This window comes from Heterocephalus glaber, unplaced genomic scaffold (assembly GCF_053883595.1).
Source record: "Heterocephalus glaber isolate CG9 unplaced genomic scaffold, H.glaber_assembly_v1.0 deba00001687, whole genome shotgun sequence".
NCBI lineage: Eukaryota > Metazoa > Chordata > Mammalia > Rodentia > Bathyergidae > Heterocephalus > Heterocephalus glaber.
In genome coordinates, this window is record NW_028258412.1 from 7,689,134 (window position 1) to 7,712,009 (window position 22,876).

Sequence of the window (22,876 nt, forward strand, 5' to 3'; positions counted from 1 at the left end):
TCTACTTAAAGCTTTAAGCAAAGGCTAAAAGTTCTAGGACAAGACAGATTTTGTTTCAGTAGAAAATGAAACAGGTTTTGTGGAATTTTTTTTAAATGAGAAAACTAGATGTGGTGTTACATGCCTATAATCCCAACTACTAAAGAAGCTGAGGTAGGAAGATCCTGAGTTCGAGACTAACCTGGGCAATTTAGTGAGACTTTGTTTCAAATAAGTACATGAATGAACAAACAAAGAAGTGAGTAAGACAGATGAGGGTACTTTGAGGCTTTTCTGACTCTGGAGAGATAAGCCAAGGCTGCCAAGTGCTTACCAGAAATCTTGTGGAGTGGGAAATGGCATCAAGCAAAGTATTAGTCTGACCTGTTCTGTATGAGATTCTGTTAACTTGTTCTACATGGTGGGACACTCACCCATTTGTCTCCTGCTGCTTTGGACTTCTGACCCTCTTGGTTTTTGTGTGCAGGTGAAGGTGCCTGGAGGTGTCAAGGCTGTGGGGACCATGTTGCTCCAAGCCAGAGGTTGTATAGAACTGTCAATGAAGCCTGGCACAGCTCTTGCTTTCGGTAAGTGGGTCTGTCCTCTTTTCTTTACCAGCATACTATGGCCAGGCACTATTTCATGTACTAGAAAATAAAGAAGCAAGCTTTTAACTAGAGAATTTCAAATCTTGGTTGGAGACTACAGGTGGGGTGGAGGGGATGTGCCAAAGAAGAACACCCCTGAAGCCAAGTTAAAGTAGAAAAATCTCTTCTGGGTAAGGTGCTGCACACCTATAATCCCAGCACCGGAGGCTGAGGCAGGAGGATTGCAGTGAGTTCAAAGCCAGCCTGGACTACACAGTGAGACCCTGTTTTAAAAAACTTTTAAAAAAGGTGGAAGAACTTCAAGTTTAGCTGCAGGTAGGGTAGGAAGACAGGAGGAGCCCTTTCCACAGTTTCTCCCACCATCCTCACTTTATGGGTGAGGAAACCAAGACTCAGAAAGTGATTTTCCCATGCCTGCAGTACTGATACACAGGTGCTTCAAGGGTTGCTTTTCTTTTTCATCATGGAATTCCTCCCTAGGTTCCTGTGTTTTTGTTACTTTCTTATAGTTCTTTTTTTTTGTACCAGGGATTGAACTCAGGACCTTGCACTTTGGAGGCTCTTATAGCTCTTATTGTTCAGAGGCAGCTTGGTTTTTTGAAAATTACTTGAACTTTAAAGTCAGATTTGCTCCTGTTTCCTGAGCCTCAATTTCCTCACCTGGAGGAAATTATTAATTAATTAATTAAATTTTTTTGGAACCAGGGATCGAACTCAGGACCTTGTGCTTGCAAGCCAGGCACGGTGCCACTGAGCTAAATCCCCAGCCTGGAAATTATTAATTATTAATAAGCTGTCTCAAGCCAGGGATTTAGCTCAGTGGTTCCGGCACCTGCCTTGCAAGCGCAAGGTCCCAAGTTCAATCCCTGGTACCAAAAAACAAATCAAAACAAAACAAAAACAAACTGTCTCCAAAAAAAGAATAAAGTAATAGTAATACTAATCTGTCTCATAGACTTTTTTTTTTTTGGTACGGGGGATTGAACTTGGGTCCTTGCGCTTTCGAGGCAGGCGCCGGAACCACTGAGTTAAATCTCCAGCCCAGTCTCACAGACTTTTGAATGAAATGATACACATGCAATATACCCAGTACATGATAGGCATACACCGAATAGTTCTTCCTTTCCCCTATAGATTGGAATCTTCGAGTGGGAGCTTGTCTTTGTATCTCCAAAATATAAAACAGTGCCTGGCCTACAGTCACACCACATCTGCCAAATGAGAAGCTCTCCACACTGGAGGCTGAGCAGGCATATCCAGCTTCCATGGTGTGAAGTGGTGGGGCTGCGTTCATTTTCTGAGAACAAGACAGATTGTAGACAGACACCATGTACTGTAGTTTCCAGGTCCCACACACAACTCTTCTTGCAAAGCATCCCCTGTGCTGATATCAGATAATGTACTTGACCTTTAAGTACTTGCCTTCCCCTGGGAGATATGTGGGGAGTTGGTCTGGAGAAATCTGGCCTCTGAAAGAGCTGGAGAGGAACCAACATTTTCATGCCTTTTTTGTTCTAACTCAGAGCTCTCATTTTTTCCTGTTGTTCTTCCCTTCAACCTCAGTGAAGTTGGTGCTACCTTCTCTGTGCTGATTAGTATGTTAGGAGCAAAGAGTGTCTACCCTGTAAATAAAACCCTTGGCTACCCCTTGCATTTCATAGCTGAGACTGACAAGCAGTATTAGAATCCAGTGAGTTCCCAGGGCAGGTCTTGCCTTGGCATCTAACCCACCTGGTCAAATTCATTCTTTCTGTTTTCCTATTTGTACAAATACTCTTTATCCAAAATAAGCAGGACAGAGTAGAATAAGCTAATCTCTAGAATTTCTGGATTCTTCTGGAGCTAAAGAACTTTAAAACTAGAAGGAACCACATACTCTAGGTATAATCCCTTCACAACCACAGATGAGAACATTGCTCAGGATCACTCAGGCCGTGGATGACAAGAGGTACCCTTAAAACTGAAGTTTTGGATCATTTATAGGCCTGGTCAGAAATAGCTTGAGAATTGTGTGTGTGTGTGTATGTGTGACATGTGCATCAGAAGTAAGGCATGACTGAGTATGGTGGCACATGCCTTCAATCTCAGCATCCTGGGAAGCTGAAGCAGAAGGATTATATGTTCAGTCTCAACTTGGGCAATTCAGCAACTTATTGAGACCCCTGTCTCAAAATTTAAAAAGGGCTGTAGATAAATAGCTCAGTGTGAGGGCTCCAGGTATAGTTTTCAGTACTGGAAAAAAAAAAGGCCTGTAAGCATGGAAGATACTAGTATTAAGGGTACCAAAAAAAAAAAAAAGTACAGACTACAAAAGGAAACTGTCTGGTTTTAAATCCTGGCTTATTTAGTTATTAACTGGCTTCAGGTAACATACCTGAGCTCTAGGTATATCATCTATAAAATGAAGATAAGAGTATTACTCATCCCACATACTTGTTAGGAAGGATTAAATGTAATACTTTCTATAAAAATGTCTGGCAGATCATCTGATCTACTGCATAGAAAACCTTTAATAATCAATACCTATTACTATATATAGTATAAATACAACATGTGTTTATATATACATCACATAAGGTGTTGTATACATATACCTGCATGTTTACATGTATTTCTCTTATCACACATTCATTGGTCATCTGATGTGGATTAAGGGCAACTTTGAGCTACCTTAGCAAGTTAAACTAAAGATCACACCTATGGGAGAGAGAGAACATCTAGTTCAGTCTTTTTATTTTATTTATTTATTTATTTTGGATTTTGGGACAAGGTTTTGCTGTGTAGTCCAGGATGGCCTGGAACTCAAGGTGATCCTCCTTTCTCAGTCTCCAGGGTTCTCAGATTACAGGTGTGCACCACCACACCTGGTGGTTTAATCTTCTAGTTGCAGCTTCACTTTGAGGATGGAGCCTGTAATACAGCTTTATTGAAGGAGTGCATCTCCCAACTCCTGAGCTTTCCTGTGATAAATGCTAATTGATGACGTGATGCCCTCTAGTGGAGAGTAGCTCTTTTTTGCCCTGTGGAAAGTAACTCTTTTGGAACCAATCTGACATTTGCCCAAATTGCAGGAAGATCTTCTAGGAAAATCTGTGTTTAAAAAAAAGAAAACCTGTTTGACCCCAGAAGTAACCTGAGTTAGGAGCATCATGGGGCATTGGCCTGAGTGGTCCTTTAAGATCTCTTCCACCCTGGTTTGCCTGTGATTTCCTGATGAATTTACCATGTCTGGGTGCAGGTCCGCCATGAAGAAATTCATTCTCTATGGCTCCCTTTCAGCGTTGCCTTTACCCAGCTGGGCTAGTTACAATAAAGGAAATGACTTTTCTTTTTCCCTTCCCTGACACCTTTGTTTTCCTAGTCCCAGGGTGGGGCTGGACTTTGAATGGAGAAATTGCTGGAGTTCTTTCCAAACTCCTCCCCTCACCTCTTTATACTACCCTAACCTCCTGTCTGTAGCTACATCCGTAAGCCTGCTTTTCATAGCCTTCCTCTAGATTTTCAAGTGTTCAGGACAAAAGGAAGCCACTTAAAGCTGGGTCCTGAGACTAGATGAAAGCTAGCTGACCAGTCTCCTGGAAGTAGCCCACTTGATAATTGTGCCATGCAGTTGGGCACCTGGCCAAGATCATTCTGATCTCTTTGACACATGGCTGACCAGCCCTTCTGCTCCCTCTCCCCCACCCTCCCTACAGGCTTTCCTTTCCTTGAACAAAGACATTGACTAGATCTGGAGCTATTGTCTCCAAAGCTTTCTGAACCTGGCTCCCTCTCCTCAGGGAGGCCCAGAAAGTAACCAAAGTGCACATTGTTTGTTGTCTGTAGCTGAACTTAATGCATGGAGCTATGAATGGTGACCTGACCTCCTGACAAGTTGGCAAGCCAAAGAATCTTGACAGGTTTTATGATGCTTGTTCCTTCACCCTCATTGGAAGTGTTGGCCGAGGAGGGAAAGCTGCCTTTGTTAGTCTTTTTGCCCCTAACCTGGGTCTCTCTTGCTTGACCTGGTTCCTAACAGCTTTATCTGAGGGAGATCAATCACCCTTAAGGCTCCTGGGAACTGTGAGGGCCTCCTTTCTCAGGATCACAAACACAGACTATTTGACTTTTCTCCTGTAAAAAGTGATTGGTAAATACCTGTTCTCTGGAAAAGGGCTAATTGCTGATAGAAGACTGGTCACTTCAGGCAACAGTCTGTTTCCGCTAAAGTTGTGACCCCAGGAAGGCTGATGAAGAAATAACACATAGTAAACAGAGACTGTGGTGTAATAAGCTAGCTGACAACAGGGTACTTTTTGCTGAAGTCACATTAATTTTCCCACACTTACCCCCATCTAAACAGACATGATAGAATGCTAATTATAGTGGTAGATACTATTTATTGAGTACTTTGTGCTAAGCACTGTGGGGTTTTTTAAAGAGTAGTTAGGCACTGTTTTTAACATTTCCCATGCATTATCTCATTTAATCCTTAAAACAACCAATAAATGTGGTACTGGTCTCACCTACTTTAAAAATAGAGAATGACAGGGCTGGGGATTTAGCTCAGTGGTTCCGGCACCTGCCTCGAAAGCCCAAGATCTTGAGTTCGATCCCCAGTACCAAAAAAAAAAAAAAAAAAATAGAGAATGACAGTTACTTGCTTAGTGATAGAGCTAGTAAGTAGCATAGCTGGAATTTGAACCCAGAAGCTGACTCCTTGCTTATAGGAGTCTTGCGTAAAGCTCAGTATGGTCACACATGCCTGTAATCCTAGCACTCTGGGAGCTTGATGCAGGAGAAGGACAAGCTTGAGTCCAATTTAGGAAACCTAACAAGACCCTGTCACAAAAGAGTGGAGGGGCTGGAGAATGTGGCTCAGTGTGAAGGCCCTGTGTTCAGTTTGTGGTTAAACAAACAAAAGCCTTGGCATTCCCAAATATGGACATGTCATTTAACCTCTCTAAGGTTCTTTTACTCTTTCATGAGGGTAAAAGCCCCCAGCCTGCCTCATACTGGTAGTGTCAGGTAACATTCAAGGATGTTGGTTCAAAGGATTCATGAACTCAAAAGTGCTTTTAACCCATTTATGCCAAAGGTTGCAATTTTAAAATTTTTTGCATGAAATTCATATGTGTTACCTAGAAAAATTCAAGAAACAAGAATTTGAAGAGAAAAAATTTTATTATGTTCTGTTGTTATGGGAGTTCCAAAAATGGAACACTAGGCATTTAAGTTAACTTTCTCTGAGTCTCTGGCTTCTATGTGGGAGTCAGTGAAGCCACTCTGCCCTCTGCTGTTGTACTGTTGATATTGCTGCCACATTTATTGGCCCAAGCCTTTGATTCTGGCTATGGTCTTCTCTGGAAAGTATGTTTTCATGTATCTCCAAGGAAACAACAGGCCTGAGGCCTAGCTACAGAGAAAAGGATAAACACCTGGGCCTCTCTCTGCCCCATGAGAGATTCTGACTTGAATAGAGTGGGACTTCTAGGATTTAGCAGCAGCAGTGACTTTCAGTGTGCCTTCATCCTGCTCTCTTTTGGGGGAGGTAGAATCAAGACCCCATAGAAACCCTGCAGCTGCTTTCTGGACAAAGGTGGAAAGCTACAGAGAGATGGGGCCAGATATAGAGGACTGATAATTTAGTAAGGATTCTATTAAGAGCTTCACTTAGCTTATCTGATTCAGTCTTCACAGCAACTCTGCACTTTGCACTAAAACTCAAAGACTCAGAAAGATGGAGTAATTTGTCCAAGATCACACAGCTGACTTTTTTGTGTGTTTGTGTTCTAGGGATGAGACCCAGGGCCTTATGCATACTAAGAATATACTCTACCACTGAGCTGTACTTCCAGCCCACACTATTGACATTGGAATTCAAATCTGCCAACAGGGTCCTATTTCCCTCTTACTACTGGATCTCCAAGAAAAGAACATTAGCCTTGTAGTCACAACACTTCATTTGAGTCTTCGCTTAGCTAGGGAAGTTTTACCTTTGGATGAATTCCTTAGCTGCTGTCTTAGTATAAAATGTGATAAAAGAAATCTACCTTGGGCCAGGGATTTAGCTCAGTGGTTCTGCTGTCTGCCTTGCAAGCGCAAGGAGCCGAGTTTGATGATCACTGGTACAAAAAATAAAATTAAAAAGAAAGAAATCTATCTTATGGAATAGTTGTGAGGATCAAGGAGGTAATAATATTGCAGAGGATATAGCCTTGTCAGTTTTTCTACTGGCCACTCTTCAGTGTTTGTTTGTTTTGGAGATACTGGGGGTTGAACCAAGGGCCTTCACACTGAGCTATATCCCCAGCTCTTTAAAAAAATTTTTTTAAATTTTGAGACAGGGCCTTGCTAAGTTGTTCAGGCTGGGCTCCAACTTGCAATCCTTTTGCCTCAGGCTCCCAGAATGCTAGGATTATAGGCATGCACCACCACACCCAGCTTATTTTATATTACCTCCCAAACTACTAGATGTACATATTGAGCATTCCTAATCCAAAATCCAAAGTTTTCCAAAATCTGAAAACTTCATGAGTGCCAACATAATTTCACAAGTGGAAAATTCCATACCTAACCTAATATAACAGATCAGAGTCAAAAATACTAAAAATAGGGCTGGGGATTTAGCTCAGTGGTTCTGCCGCCTGCCTCACAAGCGCGAGGTCCTGAGTTCAATCCCCAGTACCAAAAAAAAAAGAAACTATCTTCAGGCTCTGTGTATAAGGTGTATTTAAAACAAATTTTATGTTTAGACATTGTTCACACCCCAAGGTACCTCATTATACATATGCAAATATTCCAGAATCCAAAACACTTCTAGTCCCAAGCATTTCAGTTAAGGTCTCGTCAATCTGTAATAGCAGAGAAAAGGGAATCACTTTGGAGTCAGGCTGCTTGGGCTTACATCCCAGTTTCCTTATCAGCTACCTGACTTTGAGTCAGCTGCTTACTTCTCTTTGCCATACTTTCCTCATCTATAAAAGGGGGAAAGATTTCTACCTCCAAAGATTGTTATGCAGATTAAAATTGATCATATATTCAGAGTTCTTAGCATAGTACATGACCATTATTAGGATTTAATAGATGTTAGTGTTTGTCATTAGTGTCTGTCACTCCCCCACCCCCAACCTGTATGTTCTCCTGTAAACTTGAGAAGTTCATTTGGTTTTTTTGTTGTGATGGTGAGTTTCTTTTTCTACCTCTAGTACTGGAGAATGAACCCAGAGGAGTTGTACCACTAAATAACATCCCCAGCCATTTTGTTTTGAGAAAGTCTCACTAAGCTGATCAAGATGGTTTTGAATTCCTGGGCTCAAAAAGATTCTTCTGCCTCAGCCTTCCAAATAGCTAGAACTATTGGTACACCATGTACAGCTTTGACATGTCTGTTTGAATATTTTCTAGATACCTCAGGTTCAGCTTGACTTACAGTCTTTTCCCTAAAACTGGCTTCTCTCCTATGGTAACCTAACTCATTGAATGATGTCACCATCCAGCCACTCTCTAGGCCAGAAACCTGGGAGTCCTTGATACCTCTTCTTTGTCATCCTCCATAGCAGAGCCTCTCCGTTTTATCACTAGATTATATTTTGAATGTGTTCACTTATTTCCATTTCTCCCACTACCAGCACATTCAAGCTACCATCATTTCTCACCTAGACAGCTGCAGTAGTCTACTCTGCTCCTTCCAAGCCATTCTCTACAAAGTAGCTGGACTGAGTGATCTTTAAAATCAAAACAAAACCTGACCATATCACACTCTGTTGTCTCCTTCTTCTACACTTTCATGATTTTTTAGTGTTCTTGAATAAAGACCAAAATCCTTAATGTGCTCAACAGTAGACTCCATTTTCTGGCCTCTGTCCATGTGTCTACAGCCACTGCTTTCTGTACTTCAGCCTCACTGCTCTTATTCACAGGGCCAAAAACATAAGCTTTTTCCTACTGACAGTTTGTGTTCATCCTGTACCCTCAATATGAATGCCACCTCACATTCTTTTTGCCTAATTAACTCCTCTTCCTTATTCACATCTTTACTTAGATGCCTTAGGGAAATAGTTATTCCTCACCCTTGAAGAATAGGTCCTGTCTGTGCTTTTATAGACTTTTCCTTTGAAGCTTCTCTACTAGTTTTAATTTCACATTTTTTAATGTGGTCATCTCCTTTGTGACTTTTTTTTGGTACCGGGGATCGAACTCGGGACCTTGTGCTTTCAAGGCAGGCGGCGGAACCACTGAGCTACATCCCTGGCCTGCTACTTTGTGACATTTTAAGACCTCTAATAGTTGGGCCAGGGATGTAGCTTAGCGGCGTTGAGCCTGCCTGGCAAGCACAAGGTCGCAAGGTCCTAAGTTCGATCTCCGGTACAAACAAAAAAGACCTCTAATAGTAAACATAACTTGATCAGGACCATAGGGCTTTTTGCCCCTCATTGTGTCACAACTGACATATCATTAGCATAGGAGGGAAAATTGTTGAATGAGTTGACAGAAGTGACCAAATGTTATGATGAAAGTGGGGCCTCTTCCTTTCCTTCCGCTTTCCCACATCCTTCTCTGAGCAACCACTGTGGCTCCAGTTCCTGTAAATGGCAGGGAAGAATTGGTTTCAAACACTGGGTTATTTTAGAAAATTACCTGCAAGTACTGAGGTAAGAAGATAAAGCTTTATCTTCTGCCTTCAGAAGAACCATTCCACAGTGAGAAGAAGTGAGAGGCTGACCCAAGATTCCTCTTCAGCACCAGGTCTTAAGCTGCACTTCTCTGTAGGTACAATCCAGACAGGAACAAGTCCTGGGTACCTGGGTACCTCTGGCAAGAAAGTAAATGGACAAAGAATGAGTCCAGCTACTCTGGCCCAGACTAATTACAAGTTACTCTGAAATATGAAAAATCTCAATTCCAATGGTAAGTTTTTTGTTTGTAAAAATTTTAATTTTGAACAATTTAGCTAATGATACCCATTAAGTACAGAGTTGAAAAAATGGAGTTTTATATAGTATCTTCTACTTATACTATAGCTGAGTCTGTGATAAGGAAAGGGACAGCTTGGTTGGCAGTCCTTAAGAACTTGATGTTTGCTGGGGATTTAGCTCAGTGGTTCCACTGCCTGCCTCACAAGCGAAAGGTCCTGAGTTCAATCCCCAATACCAAAAAAAAAAAGAACTTGATGTTTGTGAGTTAAACTAATAAAATTTATATATAATGAGAGCAGTATCATGTAGTAAAGTGTGTAGACTCTAGAACTAAATTGTTTGCGTTCACATCCTGACTTCTGCTGTTTATTAACAGTACACTTTGGTCTAGTTGCTTACCCTTTCTGTGTTTCATGCCCTCATCTATAAAATGGAGACAAGTTATTCTCTACCTCCTATTTGCTATAGCAAGAGGTAAATGAGTGAAGTCATGTGTAGCACTGAGAACAGGGCTTTGCATAGAGTGAGCATTCATGAGTGTTAGCATTTTTTAGCTACTAAAGAGGCAGATGTAAATGGCCAGCAGTGAAACAAAGTGAAAAGTCAGTGAGGTAAAAATTAGTGATGTATCTAAAGATGTGAATCTGGTTTGGTCACTAGAAAGGGATTTATTGTTGTAGGCAGGGTCAGTTTGGCAATTCACCACTGCCCAGGATAAAATCTCTTCATGACTGCTCATTTCTCGTTTTATTTTACTTTATTTTATTTTATTTATTTTTTTGAGACAGGTTCTCACTATGCAGTTCAGGCAGGCCTTGAACTTAGTATGTAGCCCGGGCTGGCCTGAACCTGGAAGCGATCCTCCTGCTGTAACTTTCTGGGTGCTAGGATTACAGGTGTGTGCCACCACACCCAGCTTGTTTCTCTTTAGTCCATCCTCAGAGCAACCTCCTGATGCCTGTGTCAGCTTCCTGGAATTTTTTTTTTTTAAGATAAGGTCTTACTATGTTGTTCAGACTGGTCTCGAACCCCTGGACTCAAGCTATCCTCCTGCCTCAGCTTCCCAAAGAACTGGAACTAAAACTGTGCCTGGCTGTAGGATTCTTGATAATGGGAAAGGTCTGGAAATAATACCTATATAGGGAATATGAGTATGCTAATTTTAATTGTCAATACATAAGTGGACAGTGAGGTGGATAAATGGTTAGGACAGAAGCATCACTTCATGTCTGTACATCTCTGGGTTTTATGAAATCCTGTTTCTAGACCTAATGGCCAAAAAACTGGGTCCAAATTAAGGTCATTCACCAAGGCGCCAGCCTTGGAGAGGTCTCTCTGTGTGGCCAATCAGCTAGCCTTCCCCTGAGTACCATCCTTTCCATTGCTTCTCTCAGCTCTGACCTAGCGGATGTAGAATTTTTTTGTTCAACTAAATATTTTTACAAATGAATAAATTGAAGCACAGAGAGGTTTAAAGGCTTGTCTTAGGTCATACAGCAAAATTACCGTTAAATTGGGCTAGTTCTCAGGTATTCTGTATAAGCAAGGGCTCTTCTGGCATTGCTTAGAGATTTGTTGAAGTGTCCAAGGATTTTTTTCCCTGTGCAACAGAAGAATGTCTATGTGAATGCAGCAATTGATACTGAATACCAGACACTGCATTTTTCTTTTTCTTTTCTTTCCTTCCCTTTCTTTTTTCTTTCTTGTTTTTGTGTTTGTGGTGCTAGGGATCAAACTCAGGGCCTCATACATGCTAGGCAAGTACTCTACCACTGAGCCACATCCAGAGTCCCTGCAATTTCTAATGTTAGTATCATGAAGCAACAGTAGGTGATTATCTACAGGGGTTATGATTCCATTCTTAAATGCTTCTAACATATATGAAAATCTGTTAAAATAACTAAGGTGAAAAAAAAATTAAAAAAAAAATAACTAAGGTGAGCCAGATGTGGTGGAATATGCCTGTAATCCCAGACTTTGGGAAGTTGAGGCAGGAGGATTAAAAGTTCAAGTCCTGCCTGATCAAGGACCCAGTAAACCACTGACTCAAAACAAAAGGGTCTGGGGATGTAGCTCAGTAGTAGAGTCCCCCTTGGTTTGATCTCCAGTTTAAAAAAAAAACAAACCTAATTGGTAGAAATGTAGCCTCAGGAAAAAGGTATTGTCTATTGCTAGTGAGCACTAGTTGCCCCAAAAAATTCATGTGGACATAATGAACATATATACAATAAACTGGAAGTATAACTGCCCATTTGGGGAGTCAGCTGAAAACCAGCATTCTTTTTGGTGTTTCAGATTTTATGTTCTGTTCATTGAGAGCATCTGCTTGCTTAAATACCTCTGGTGACTCTTCACTCTGTAGGCAATTCTAGCCAGGCAGACCTGGTCTTTGGCGATCTACCCTGTTCTTTTCCATCATCCCAGACTCCTCTCCGATCACTGCTCACACATGTCCTGCATTGCAGCTTCTGGATATGATCAGTGTTATGTGAGGATACCAGTCTCTTTTATGCCTCAGTGCATTTGCACATGTTCCTTCAGGCTTGAAGCGTCTTGTCTGCCTGGCAATCAGCCTCTTGCAGTCTGCCAATACATCCCATACGCTGTGGAGGAGCTCCCTGAAGTCTACCCTCACTTCTCACCAATCAGAGGAGACTTTTTCTCTCTCCTTGATATCTTCCTCATACCTCAGTTATAGTGTTGCCAGTATTTGTTTACATGTCTAGTGTTGCTCTTAAAGTATAAAATTCTCCAAGGGAGGAACCATATCTAATTCATCTTTGTATCCAGAGTTGAGTGTCTAGAATGTAGCAGGCACTCAGTGTTTGCCGGGTGAATGATGTATTTGTCAGATGACTCTTTGGACATTTGCATAAAGCCTTTCCAGTATGCACCTGCCTTAGCCGATTCTTCATTACTGGGACAAAATACCCAACACCCACAGCTTAAAGAAGAAGCTTATTTTGGTTCATAGTTTCAGTCCATGATTGACTGGCTCCAAGGCAAAAACACCAAGGTGGAAGAGCACCAAGGCCAGAGGAAACCTGCTCATTCATTCCCTGGCAGCCAGCAAGGAGAGAGAAATAGAGACAGACAGAGACAAAAGAGCAGCCAGGGACAAGAATACACCCTTCCGGGTCACACCCCCAGTGACCATTTCCAACCAGCCTCCACCTTCACACAGCACATTGAGCTACTGAATTCATCAATGGATGAATCCACTGTTGAGTGTAGTGCCTCCATGATCCAGTCATCTTTCACACACATGAGAATTTGGGGGGATATTTTAGATCTAAACCATGACAGCACCTTCCATCTCTTTGATCTGGATTATTCTCCCAGATAAGAGCACTTTTTTGGAAATAAGGGATAAAATAAGACCTCAGTCTGTAAATGTCATCCCTTCTGTAATTGCCATAGCTCACTGTGCTATTTTGCCTTGCTTCTTTTTTTTTCCATCAAAGGCTAGAATCTCTTCTCCCCAGGAAGTGCTGGAGGGGGTGCTAACATTCTCTTTTTTTATGTGCCTCCCATTACCAAGAAATCCATGAGCACCTGGTACTAGAGATTGGAAACAAGGTTCCTTTCTTCTGTATGTCAGTCATATTCTGGTCATACCTTCCTCACTGTGCTGTGTAGTACTTGTGATCAGATCAGAAGGGGCTCCATTCTAGTCCATCAGTGGTAGTGATTCTTGGAGAAGTAATAGCTATTTCTGGAATTGGCTAATACGTGTATATTTAAATTTATTTTAGGGCCGGGGATTTAGCTCAGTGGTTTTGCCACCTGCTCCGCAAGCACAAGGACCTGAGTTTGATCTCTGGTACCAATATATATCAAAATAAGAAGATGAACAACCTCTCTATACATCCATTTTCTCATTTGTAACAAGGGCATTCATATTAGAATAAAATGAAATCAAGTGGAAAAACACTTAGGAAAGAGTAAAGCAGTGGTTCTCAATCTTTTCTTTTCTTTTCTTTTTTGAGATAGGTTCTCACTATGTAGTTCATGCTGGCCTTGAACGCACTATGTAGCCCAGGCTGGCCTTAACTCACAGCAATCCTCCTGCCTCAGCCTCCCCAGTATGGGCATGCGTCATGATGCCCTGATTTTTTTTTTTTTTTAGTGAGGTTTTCCATTTATTAAAGGTATGAAAAGAAAAACATGTTCTGCAGAGCAAGTTTGGGCCAATTAAAGGTAAGAAGAGATCACCCTACAAACAGTAGGCCACTGAAAGAGTTCACAAGGTCCCCCAGCCTGATAGCGGCCCTCTGTTGTGTTTCTCAATCTATTTTGCATCAGGGCTTGTTTAAAATGCAGGTTCTGCTGGGTGTGGTGGCACACACATGCCTATAATCCCATCACTTGTGAGGCTGAGGTAGGAATGCTGCTAGTTCCAGCCTGGACTACATAGTGAGTTCAAGGCCAGCCTGGACTACATAGAAAGACCCTGTCTCAAAAAAGTTAAATAAAAATAAAATAAAATGCAGTTCTTAGCCCCAATCTCACTATTATTCCCTGTGCCTGGGGTGAGGCCCAGGAATCTTCATTTTCAACAAGTTGCTGGAGAAGTCCAATGCAGCTATTCCTACAGCCACACTTTTAAAAATACCACTGTCAATCAAATACCAATTATAAAATCATTATTTGAGGCAGCTTTAGTGTGTTAGACCTGGACTCTCAAGACTCGGGTTAGGCAGCCCATTTGGGACCCCCCCTATCTCTCAGGAGGTATTCCTATATCCCATTCCTATTCCCCAATAAATTTTTCCTACTCTTAAAACTTGGATTAGGGGGCCAGGGATTTAGCTCAGTGATTTCACTGCCTGTTGCGCAAGCGCAAAGACCCAAGTTCGATCCATGATACAAAAAAAAAAAAAAGAAACCTTGGGTTAAACTTCAGCTCTGCCAATTCATTCCTACACCTATGACCTTGAATAATAACAACCTTCTCTGTGGCACTTTAGCAATTTAGCAAGATTCTGCCTCAAAAAAAGTTTTAAAAAGGGCTGTGGGTGAAACTCAGTGCAAAACCCCTTGGTTTAAGCCCCAATACTGGGGGGGAAAGCCACAAGATGAGAACCCCAACCTCACAGGCTGACATTAAGTATAATGACTATTCCACACCAACTATATACCAGATGATGGGGATCTGTTAGGGAAATAAAAATGGAAATAGCTAACTGGTCCAAAAAAGGTGGAAAAAGAGATCCTTGAAAAAGTAAATATATGATCGTTTTCATTTGACTCCACAAAATTCTGAGGAGATGATAGAATCAGTAGCAATTTGGAAACTGAAAATGGTTTATAAACATTAGTTATCACCACTCTTCTAGTACAGTATTCTCTCATAATGGGGATTTTATTTTATTTATTTATGTATTTTTGGTACCAGGGATCGAACTCAGGTCCTTGTGCTTGTGAGGCAGGCGGCGGAACCACTGAGCTAAATCCCTGGCCCCAGGGATTTTATATCATGTTTGCTTACTAGGTAGTCATGGGTGAACACCTGGTGTGGGCCAGCCCTATACTGAGCACCAGGAGCACCCAGTACCTGCCCTCATGTAGTTTGATCTGTCAGCAGACAGATGTGAGCCCAGAACATTTCCTGTGTGTGATGGGTTTGGAAATGTCCGAGGAATGCTTCCTAAAGGAGAATGAGTGTTGTGGTGTTGGGCTGGAAAAAGGAAAAGACAGGTACTGGCTGGAGACCTAGGGGCTGCGGAGGTTTGGGGCCTGTTAGAGGAGGCTTTATGTGGTTGGTCTGGTCAGGAAATGGAAGTAGCCAAAGCAGCAGCCCTGGTGAGGAAACTAAAGTGACAACCCCCGTTCTGAATGGAGTATACCTGAAAGGCTTTCTTTGCCACTGGGCAAAGACACTAGGGCAAAGGTGGGGGTGTTTGCTGTAAATCCAGAATTTATTTTTGTTGCTGTTCATTTATGATTTACTTTGAAGAGGGGTGTTGAGATAGCTCTCACTGTATAGTCCAGCCTAGCCTCAGACTCTCCGTATAGCCTACAGTGGCCTCAAACTCATGATCCTTCTGCTTCAGCCTCAAGTGCTGGAATTATGGGTGCATGTCACAATGCCCACCTCTCCTTTTATGATTTTTAAAAAGAATTTCAATATAAGAAAAAATTATTTGCTCCAACTAGCCTTGAACTCACTATGTAGCTCAGGCTGGCCTCAAACTTGGCAATCCTGCCTCAGCCTCCCAGGTGCCACTACACTCAACCCAGGAAAATATTTAAGCAGTATCCGTATGATATAAAATGCATGTTGTCCCACCCATCTCTGTTTCTTGTCTCATTACTCTAAAGGAAAAAAACTGATAACTATGTGAGGCAGTCTTTGAAGGTGGTCCCTAAGTGTTACATATGTAGGTGTTTTTAGTTTGCTTTTTTGAGATGAGGTCTTGCTAAGTAGCACAGGCTGGCCTCGAACTTGTGATCTTCCTGCTTCAGCCTCCCAAGTGTGGGATTACAAGTTTGTGCCAACACACTCTGCTCCACATAGACTTTTTTTAAACAGTGGGATTACTGTATACTGTAAACTACCTTTGAAGCTTGGGGGGTTTTTTCACTTAACATTTACCCAGGATGATTTCTACATCAATACTTAACCTACCTCAGTATTTTTTGACAGCTGCCTATTATTCTATGATATGGATGTATTGTTATATTTAGTACCCTTCTCCATTGATAGATTGTTTCTAATTTTTTATCATTAAGCAGTGCTGTCCTATTTGAACACATGTTTGCACAGTTGTAGGAATATTTCTGTAGGGAAAATTTCTAGCAGTGGAATTACTGGGGCTCCTAATTTAAAAAGATGACTGCTACTGTAGTGTTGAAAGTCACTTGGAAGAGGGGAGGAGCAGCAGCAGTCAAGATGGTCAGTGGAGGAGGTAGCCATGATCAATTTGTAGGATTTAAACCAGGGGTGGTGAACCAATGGCATGCATGACGCAGTGGGCACACAGAGCCCTCTCTATTGGTGTGTGAGCCAAGTCGCCCCAACAGCCAAGCACTGGATAATGGTTGGTTTTTCTCAACTAAAACCTCAGTATTCAGGTTTAATTGCAGTATTGGCACTTTGCAATAAATAAATAGCTTTGGGTTGCAGTTTGGGCACCTGGTCTCCAAAAGGTTCGCCATCACTGATTTAGAGGCTCCAGAGTCCTCAGGATCTCCCTTCCTTGTTTGGAGTCCTCCTGGCCAATAGAGGGCCTCACACAAACACAATTCCTACGGTTTTAGATTATTTGACTAGAGCATTCCTCTAAGGAGAGACTGGGGTGTGATTCATTCATTCACTTACTCTTTGCTACAGTGTTCACTTGGGGCTGCCAGCTCTGAAGGCTTTTGTTTTCCAGCTTGTCACAGAGGCAGACTTCTTGAAACCCCATGTCTCAGTTTGCTCGGCTCCTTGCCAAGTTTCCAACTTGGGAAATGTGCAGAAGATTAGCACCTCTCTTGCCATTTTTCCTGAGCAGAACTGCCAGTCCAAGGATCCCTGCAGTTGCCACTGGCAACCATAACCGTTGAGTTCTCTGCCAGCTGCTCTGGGGACCTAGAAGAGCAGCTTTCCTTCCAGGATCAGTTTCCAATACACTTCCCACCTCTGAGTGGTTTGGGTCCTTTAAAGTTGACCCTAAGGAACTACACACTTAGGTATGAGCAGCCAGTGGCTTATCACATGTAGTGATCAGTCCTTCAGAGATTCCTCCTGAAATCTGGATTTATGGAAGTCATGGATTCCACCTGGGAGGGGCTTCCACTTCAGTTTTGGACACAAGGAGATGGCTGCCACTCTTTCAGGGGAAGGCAGTTTTCACAGCACTGAGAGGTCTTCTCATTAGTTCTGCACCCATCCACCCACCCATTGGATCTTTTGTAAGAGGAGTGGGGAGAAAGAAGAAGGCCTGCAGCCTCCTGCTCGCATTCCTAGACACCGACTCACTGCACTTGCCGCCACTGGAACAGCAGAGCTGTGTGAAATGTCAAGAGGAGTTATGCTCATGGGCTCCCTGGCCCCAGTCTCTTTGTGGCTTGCATTTTCTTCCATCTGTATTCTGTTCATCAGATGGAAATCAGAGGGTGCAATTAGAAGATAATTTGCTAGTTCCAGACTTAATTTTGGGCCCCCTCCTTGCCTGATCGAATTACAGGGGAACATAATAGATTTTTTGGCTCTGTAGCTGAAAGAGAGCTCCCAGCTCTCTAGCTGAGCAGCCCTTTCAGTATCCTGTGTGTTGCCCCCCCCCGCTCTTGTGTGCCCCCTGCCCAGTCTAGAATCCTGATACCTTCAAGACTGCTCAAGAGGTTTAAACTCAGCTTGAAGCCCAAAGAAAACAGGGAGCCCTCTGCAACCTCATAGTGCTGAAAAATGTTGAAGCTGGAAGCTAATTAGAGGTCTAATCAAGCCTCGGACAGAGGCAAGGACTTGCTAAAGGCCACATAGCCAGCCCATAGTAGTTGTAACAGTAGTCTTAATGATATTAACAGCTAACATTTATCAACTCTTAATGTGTTCCAGACTTGGTGCCAAGGGCTTATGTGCAGTGTATTGTCACATTCAAACCCAGACAGTCTGGCTCTGGGCCCAGGCTGAGCTCCAGTATAGCATGGTAGAGTACAGTCTATACTGTCTAGGTTCAAACCCTGGCTTCACTTCTCATTTTTTCAGCTAGATAACCTCAGGCAAGCGACTTAACCTCCCTCTTACCTCAGTTCCTTCATTTGTGAAGAAGGGGACATCACAGCACTACCAAATAGTGTTTGTTAAAATTCATTCATACATGCAGTGCTGCAAGTGAGCCTCTACATTGCCTGGTGCAGGGTGAGCACCCATCCAGTGCTTACTGCTCCTGGCTGCCTCCAGGGCTGAAGTGTGGTATCTTGTGTGGTGATAGATAGGTGTGGCTGAGTTCTTCACAAATGGCCAAAGCCATTCTTCATTATTAGAGGCAGTAAGTACAGTGTTTGAGCTCTGGCTCTAGAACATAAAGTAGTGGGCAAACTATGGATCACTGCCTGTTTTTGTACTGCCTGTGATTGTTAGATGGTTGTGGAGGGAAAAAGCCAAAAGACTATTTCATGACATTTTCAAGAAATTCAAATTTCATTGTCCACAAATAAAAACTTTATTGGATTATAGCCACATCCATTTTGTTTGCTTCATATATGGCTGTCTTGGCACTTTAATAGCATAATCAAGATCTATGATAGTCTCTATAACCTGCAGAACCTAATAATATTTGTCCTCTGGCCCTTTACAGAAAAAAGTACCCTGACCCTTGTTCTGGTGATAAACTTACTGGGTTTGAAATCTAGCCTCATCACTTACTTGCTGTTTTCTTCAGGCTAGAAACTAAACCCATCAGAACCTCAGTTTCCACATCTGTTAAATGGGTATAACACCTACCCTATACACTGGTGATTTAAATACAATAGATAATAGGTAGAGAGCACTTAACACGGCCTGGATCATACTAAGGGCTCAGTAAATGGGAGCTTATTAACAGGATGCAAACCCAGTCTCTCTATTACACTCATCGTCCCTCTGTGCCCAATTGGAGGAATGGGAAAAGAGACCTTTGTAACCTAGGCACCACCTTTGTCACACTTTCCTGCCATAGTTCATGATGACAGCCACTGCAAGATGACTTTTGGTTCTTTCTAATGGAGATGAAAGTCTGTCTGGTGGGAGAGAGCCTATGTCACTGCCCAAAGTCCAATGGTGAAGTTGAAAGTTTCGCAGGCTCCTCTAGCAGCCTTGTTTTTTCCTTTACAGTGTTGCAGGCAGCAGGGATAAGGGTCCAGCTCAGTGGTAGGCCCTAGTTGGGCAGCCTCACAGCTGGGGCTCTTCAGGCAAGATCCCATTCGAGACTAGCCCATCATTCACCACTGCCCACTGAGGCTAGTGAATGGTGTCCTGGGAATGAATGAATGAGAGCAGACAGGTAACCTGAGCACCAGTCTACTGGCAGAGGCTTTGAAAGAAATGTTTCCCCTTGAAAATGTAGAATGAAGCCTGGTAGCTGAAAGCTGCAGCTCTGGAGTCATAGGTGCCTATATTTAAATTCCACCCTTAGGGTTGGGGTGCAGCTCAGTGGTAAAGCACTTGCCTGGCATGCATGAAGCCCTGGAGTTCATCCCCAGCACAACAAAAAATAAAAAATTGAAGGAAATAAAAAAATCTCAGCCTGGTTGCTGTTTAGCTTTTTGGCTTTGAGTGAGTTACCTAATCTCTGTGCACCTCACTTTCCTACTTTCTTTCTTTTTTTTTTTTTGGTACCGGGGATCAAACCCAGGTCCTTGTGCCTGCACAGCAGGCAGCGAAACCACTGAGCTAAATCCCCAGCCCCACTTTCCTACTTTCTAAAGTGGGAATAATTCCTTTCTCTGAGAAATAACAGCATGCATATAGTGTTTGGCACATAGAGACACATTAGGTATCAGTTAATACGCTAAGCTTTGTTTCCAGCCCTGCCCCAGTTTGGAAGTAGCAGCGCCAATAAGCCTGCTCTTGGGGTTGTCCCTAGACCAGGCAGCGAGAGGTGGTAAATGAGGCCCTAATGCCAGGACAGAACAGAGGGTAGCTCTCTGGAGCTGCCTCTTCTGCTGGAGGTACCCTCTCTTCTGGGGGTGTGGCTCTGCCTGAGGCGGGCACCCTGTGCTTTTCTTCACTTCTGAGCAGAATTACTGTCCTTTAGGCAGCTTGTTGGGCTTGGAACATTTGTCAGATGCGTTGGCCCTCTCTCCAGTGCTACCCTGCCCTGAGCTCAGGGATGGACGCTCCGCCAGCACTAGTTATTGTCTGTGTCGGCGCCTGCCTGCAGCCTCCCTGCAGCCTCGCTCTAGCCCAGCTCCACCCCTTGCTGCAAGGTCTGTTTCCTAACAGCTGCTCCAACCACACACCTCGGTTCTGCAGGAGCCCCTCCTCTTCCTCCCTCCCTCCCTCATTTGGGGTGGGACTGAAGAAGAAGGCTAACTTGACAGCAGCGCTTCTTTTCTTAGCTATCCACACACGGTCCCTGCCCAAGAATGTCTGTGTGTGTAGAGGTGGTTCTCCCGGAGTCCTGAGGAGCCACCGGAGCTTCCGAGAACTAGGAAGGAGCCGCCCAAGCCATGAGCCCCTGTGATAATCTGCCAGGGGGCCAGTGGCCTGGAGTCCTCACCCTCCTCCTGCTGCTCCGGAGGGAGAGGTGAGCGCCGGGCACCCCGCCCCCAGCCCGAGGTGCGGCTCTCGGCCTGACATGGTGGCCGTCTACAGCCCGCCTGAGGCACTCCCAGAAGGGTTTGCAGCTGAGCCTCTTTATCTGGTGTGGGAAGAAGATGGGGAGTTACTTGTCCATCCCGGCTTACTTCACCTCCAGAGACCCCTTTCGGTGAGTTGGTCTCCGAGTCCCCCTCCGCATCTCCTCTCCTGGCCCATGATCCTATGGGCAGGGCAGAGGCCTCCCTGAGTGCGCTTCTCCAATTTCACTTACCCCTTAACCATTGGTTCTGCCAGGCAGAAGCCAGTAGAGGTTGTACTTAAGCAGAACCGGCCTGGTGAAGGCCACCTCATTATGTCCTGGAAATGGTGAGATGTGGGATAGGCTCAGAAGGAAGCTCCTAGGAGCTCTGGCCTCCCTTCCTTCCCAGACACACACGCAAGAGCCTCTAAAAGGTGCCACTTACCTGGCCTAGACTTAGTGTTACTGCTTTCGGAGGCAGAGTACAAATAGAGTGCTGTTCTTCCAACTCTCACATGTCTTACCTTCGGGGCCGTGCTGCCTGCCCAGGAATTTGTCCCAACAAGCAGGATGGGCAGGTTTTGCCAAACTGTGGAAGCTGGCAAAGCCTGGGTGTGGGTAGCCTGGTACACAGTAGGTACCCTGTAAACATTTTTTCTCTTAATAGCAGGCACCTCTGAAGGGCATCTGAGCTCCCTGATGAGAGTAGTTGTTGGAGAAGGGCCAAGGCTAGTGCTATCCTGGGCCCAGTCCCTACCCCTGTCAGATGTAAATGTGTGTGTGAGTGTGTCTCTGTGGGACTTCTCAGAGGAAGATTTATTCCTCTGAAACTTTATTCCTCAGACCTGCCTGTCTTTGTTCACTGCCCCACCCCACCTCCAGTAGAAACTCCCCAGAGGGTTTCTGGCCCTCTGGGTCTATTCTGAATGGAGCCATTCCTGGCTGGGGTGGGGCTTGTTTCTTTTTCTTTGGGAGAAGCTTGTTCCAAGGGCTGCCTCCCCTTTACCAGAGGTCCCTATTAATTTTTTTCTTCTGGCTTCCCCAACCCAACTGCATGCCCAGATCTTACTGCCCAGATACTAGTCAGGTGGCCAGGTGACCAGGGCCAGAGTAGAAAAGCAGATTACCATGTGGTTTCCCTGAATGACTGGACCCTGGTAAAGTGGTGGGAAGCATCTGAATTGGAGGTGGAGGACTGACTGGTCTTGGATGCTGACTGTACCTGGTATCCTGCTAGGCACTTTATCCTTTAATCTCTCAAGCCTAAAGAGATTATGTATCCCCATTTTACAGATGAGGCAACCATTTTCAACAAAGGTAACATTCGAGATCTCTCTAGCCCACCTTTTTTTTCTGAGTTTTTTTCTCATCCTTTAGGGAACTTCAGCTGCCTCTATCCACATCTCCAGGGGTATTCTCGGGTTTGCTTTCCTCTTCTAATCAAGAGCAGAAAAAGAGATGGTTTGTCAGGCATGTTGAAGAAATTCTTTTTTGAAGAACCAATAGGAATTGATGTTGAGTTTAGAAGGTGGACCTACCATATAGAATCAAGATACCAAGTGTTGCAGTAGCCAGCCAGTCCAGGTCCTCATTAATTCCTTTTCACTCTTAACCCTGGAAAGGCAGCTGGCTGGGTGTATTTAGCTATCAGGAACATTATGCCCCTTTTAATCTTTGGAGATTGGGATAAGTCTTCTCAGGAGCTGGAGCTAGAGCAGATAATAAACTCTCAACCTGGACCTTTGAGGAGCTGGGGCTCCAAGGCCACCCAGGTCTGTCTTTTGTCATGTCTTCCCTCTGGGCATCTGATAACCTCACCTCCATTCTCCAAGTTCTGTCTGCCCAGCTGGAGTCAAAGGGGTACTGACTCACTGACTTACTATAGACCCTCTGCCCTCCCCTAATTGAGAAACCACATTCCTGAAGCCACTTCTGAAACTAAGCAGCACACAGGGCTCTGTGCTCCAGGGTCAGGGGAGGGACCACCCAGCCCATCTGCTCTCCCTGATTTCAGGCTAAGTCACTGCCTAGTCAGAAAGCTGCTTCTACTATCAGCCCCTCCTTTATTATAGGACATCTTCAAGGGCTTCTTTCCCTGGGCGTCATTTCCCTCCTCCCAGAACACAGGAGCTAGACTTTCTGGGCT

The 22,876-nt window shown here is 43.8% G+C and overlaps 1 protein-coding gene across 2 annotated transcripts in view; it reads left to right on the plus strand.

Moving 5' to 3' along the window:
• Positions 1 to 22,876, plus strand: part of Limk2 (LIM domain kinase 2) — a 65,713-nt gene that overhangs the window by 13,384 nt on the left and 29,453 nt on the right. The window contains exon 2 of one of the 2 annotated variants that reach the window (XM_004843476.4): positions 467 to 566. In XM_004843476.4, the coding sequence (XP_004843533.1) occupies positions 467 to 566 (100 nt within the window). Of the gene's footprint in view, positions 1 to 466; positions 567 to 20,459; positions 20,881 to 22,876 lie in introns of those variants that run through there. The other variant, XM_004843477.4, reaches the window with a different exon arrangement.